This window comes from Myotis davidii, unplaced genomic scaffold (assembly GCF_000327345.1).
Source record: "Myotis davidii unplaced genomic scaffold, ASM32734v1 scaffold281, whole genome shotgun sequence".
NCBI classification, from domain to species: Eukaryota; Metazoa; Chordata; class Mammalia; order Chiroptera; family Vespertilionidae; genus Myotis; species Myotis davidii.
In genome coordinates, this window is record NW_006293784.1 from 4,109,409 (window position 1) to 4,113,011 (window position 3,603).

At 43.1% G+C, this 3,603-nt stretch overlaps 1 protein-coding gene across 1 annotated transcript in view; it reads right to left on the bottom strand.

The window, feature by feature from the left end:
• The window catches only part of DACT1 (dishevelled-binding antagonist of beta-catenin 1), a 7,472-nt gene that overhangs the window by 2,081 nt on the left and 1,788 nt on the right, over positions 1-3,603 (bottom strand). The window contains exon 3 of the mRNA XM_015566521.1: positions 6-707. Coding sequence (XP_015422007.1) covers positions 6-707 — 702 coding nt within the window. The remainder of the gene's footprint in view (positions 1-5; positions 708-3,603) is intronic.

The window sequence follows — 3,603 nt, forward strand, 5'->3', positions numbered from 1 at the left end:
GGCCGCTGGGATGTGGCTGCTTTCTTTGGGGGCCTCCCCAGTCACAGTGGCGGGGCCCCGGGGTGTGCTCTGGGAGGCTAGCTTGGCATTTTTGGGGGGATGCTTGCTTTGAAGTTCAGGGGCGGCACCGGGCGAGCAGCCCTCTGGCAAGGGCACCCTCTTGCTTTCCAGTTGCTCTGCCTTCGATTCTTTTGACCACTGCTTCGGTGGGGAGAATGTCCCAGGGTCCAAAGAGGGGACTCCGCTGGTGGGCAGAGGCGCCTGTTTGGAATTCTTAAGGTTCCCAGGATTGCCCTGGGAGACGCCCCCAGTCACTCGGACACAAACGCTCCCATTCCTCAGAAGCCCCTTCGTGGGGTCCGCGTTCACACTGGTTCTTGGCTTGTTGGTCCTTACAGGGTGTGTTTTTTTCTGGACCAAGCTCAGAATGTAGCCGTCCATTTTCTTGCTGGATGCGGGGTGGGGAGCAGGCCACACCCTGCTTGGAGACGGTAAGGACGCCTCCGTCTTGACGGCGTCCAGCTCAGATCCGACACAAATGTCATTGGTGGGGTTGCCCAGCCTCTCCTCTTCCCTCAGCGGGCTGCCTGTCAGGCAGAGGAGGAACATTGGGCTCTGCACGGCCACAGCATGAAGTGGGCTGGGATAGCGATAGACGTCATTCCCGTTTTTAGACACCAGATCACACTGGTACTTGGGATTCACATCTGCAATGACACCAAGGGGATTAAATTGTGATGTGGAGGGGAAACAGCAAACTGCCTCTGAGGCCTGGTCTTCACAGCGGCCTTCTGTATAGTCCAACCATCCTATGAGATCTGAAAGACATTTAAAGGTACACTCTGAAGAGATGGACTGGCCAGCACCAGCTTGACCCTGGCCAACTCCCAGGAGGACAAATTCATGGGTAGAGAGAGAACGTCAAGAATCAACAAATACTCCATGAGCTACTCTACTAGTTTACATACAGTGCAGACTACTGGAGGAGGGGGAAATATTTAACAAAGAAAATTTTAATATATGATGTAGCCTCTGAAGGAAAAATAGTCAGCCATTAAAAATGCTTTATCTACCTATATCTATATCTATCTATCTATTCAGGTATTAGAGAGATATTAGAGAGAAAAAGGGAGAGGGTGAAAGAGAGAGAGAATCGATTTGTTGTTCTACTTATTTATGCATTCATTGGTTGATTCTTGTATGTGCTCTGACTGGAGATCCACAACCTTTGGCAAATGAGGACGATGCTCTAACCCAGTGGTCGGCAAACTCATTAGTCAACAGAGCCAAATATCAACAGTACAACGATTGAAATTTCTTTTGAGAGCCAAATTTTTTAAACTTAAACTATATAGGTAGGTACATTGTTATTAACTTAATTAGGGTACTCCTAAGCTACCTTTTTAGCTAGGACCTTTGCTAAAAACATCCTCAATCTGATTGAGGTACATTCGCTGAGGTCGACCCCTTCCAACTCTCCCATCCACACTCGTCTTGTATACTTGTTTCATCTATCTCCTTTCCGAAAACCAACTTCTATGCATGGGCCATGAAGTTTCAGTCGCACTACTGTATGTGCGCACCCGCACGTGGTATTTTGTGGAAGAGCCGCATTCAAGGGGCCAAAGAGCCGCATGTGGCTCGCGAGCCGCGGTTTGCCAACCACTGCTCTAACCAAATGAGCTATCTGGCCAAGGCCAAAAATGCTTTCAAATTATCAAGTAATATGGGGAAACACTTTAAAGTTTAGTGAGAATCATGATATACTACCAAACTATGATTATAACTTTGTTAAGATTGAATATATGCAAAAAAAAAGTCTGAAATGAAGCACACCCAGCTGCTAACTGTAGCATCTGAGCGTGGTCAGAAAACAAGTGGTGTTAACTTTCTCCTTTGTTTTCTATTCTCTAAATTTTCAATAAATATGTACACTGTGTTATAACTGGAAAAATAAATGTTTTTGAGTCATTTTTTCTCTAGACTACTTTCCCCTCTGTGTTCTATTTCTGGTTTCTTTTTAAAATACTTCAGATAAATTATACTTTCTATGGACTGTCTTCTCATTTTGTATTTTTTAGACCTAATTCTTAATGACATATGTTCAAATATTACTGTCAATTGAAAGGTCAGGGAAATTAATCAAATTTCAGTATAGACTAATCAAATTTAAATAATAACCAGACACTAACATAAAAAACAGTATTTTTTAAATAAGAAGGAATTCTTGATAACACTTTAATAGATTGAATAGTGGGATTAATGAATAAATGTTCACATCATAAAAATATAGATGTCAAAGTGCAATGAAATCAAGCTTTCTTGCTTAATTAAACGATTTTGCTCTCTCGTCTCGGTAAATATTATAACTTTCAAGTCCCCTTAAATGACCTTCAATTAGAGAAAAAAATCAAAGTTTTTATCATTATATAATTTGTCCTCCATTATACTTATTCATTCAATGTTGAAAACCTACTATGTGCCAGATCCTATGTTAATTTTAAGGGAAAACTCCATTAACCTTAATGATAATTAGCAGTTTCGGGAAAAATATAGTCTAGATTCAGAAGTAATATGGTTAATTTTTAAAGAAATGATCATTATAAAAGTGCCATGTCTACTCCCTCCTTCCACTTCCACTCCCAATAAGTAGCTTATTGTAAAGAGAACCATCTCTTGCTAATATCCTTGCCCATCCCTCCTCCTCTGCTACCCTGAGGCCTATCTGCCTTGCTTAAAGCCACATTCATCTACACTTTACCATTTCTCCCTTTTCACTACTTAAGAGTTATGGAACAAGACAGACATCCCAGCCCCCGAGACCTAGCCCAACTGTCTCAATTATGTGAAGATGTAGCATTTGGGAGAGGGTCTGTCTTTGAGGAAAACCTATACCAAAGTGCCTTTAATGGGTTTTAAAGTCCCCTCTGAAACCAGATCTGCAGAGTGAAGGGAAGCAATTACCAATGAACTTGAGGCCCAGACACTCTAGATAACACTGATCTGTTGCTTCCCCCAAATGATTGCTGCTGAACGCACCCTGTACAAATACAGAGACACCAGCCAATTAGCAGCGTCAGTTGTTGGTGTTATGTTTGCATTGCCTGGGCTGAAGATTCAGCCTTAGACCAGGTGGAGAACACAAACAAACCAAGAGTGCAGCGACTTGTGCCAGCACCTACAGCTCCTCTACTCTCCGTATTTCCTCTGCTCTTTTGAGGAATCAAAACAAAGCAGAACTAAGGAAGGAGTTCTGAGTTTCAGCAAGAGCTCTGCCATTCAGCAGATGAGGAGCCTCTGACAAACTGCATCTAACTCCAGATTTCTCCCCTTTTCAATGAAAACGCTGAACACAGCTTCTGAATTCCCTGGGTGTGATGTGATGGAAAAACGTGCACCTGGCCGTTAGTCCAGAGCATGCATCCTGCCTTTGCCACTCACTGGCTTTTTAGCCTTAAACAACTTACCTAATCTAACCTCCGTAGGCCTCATTTTCTGATACATAAAATGGAGCTAACAACACCTGCATCCTGCAGAACTGCTGGGAGGAGCCAAAGGAGGTAAAAGTGTACAGACTCTTCAGTACAGTGACACATAGCAGGA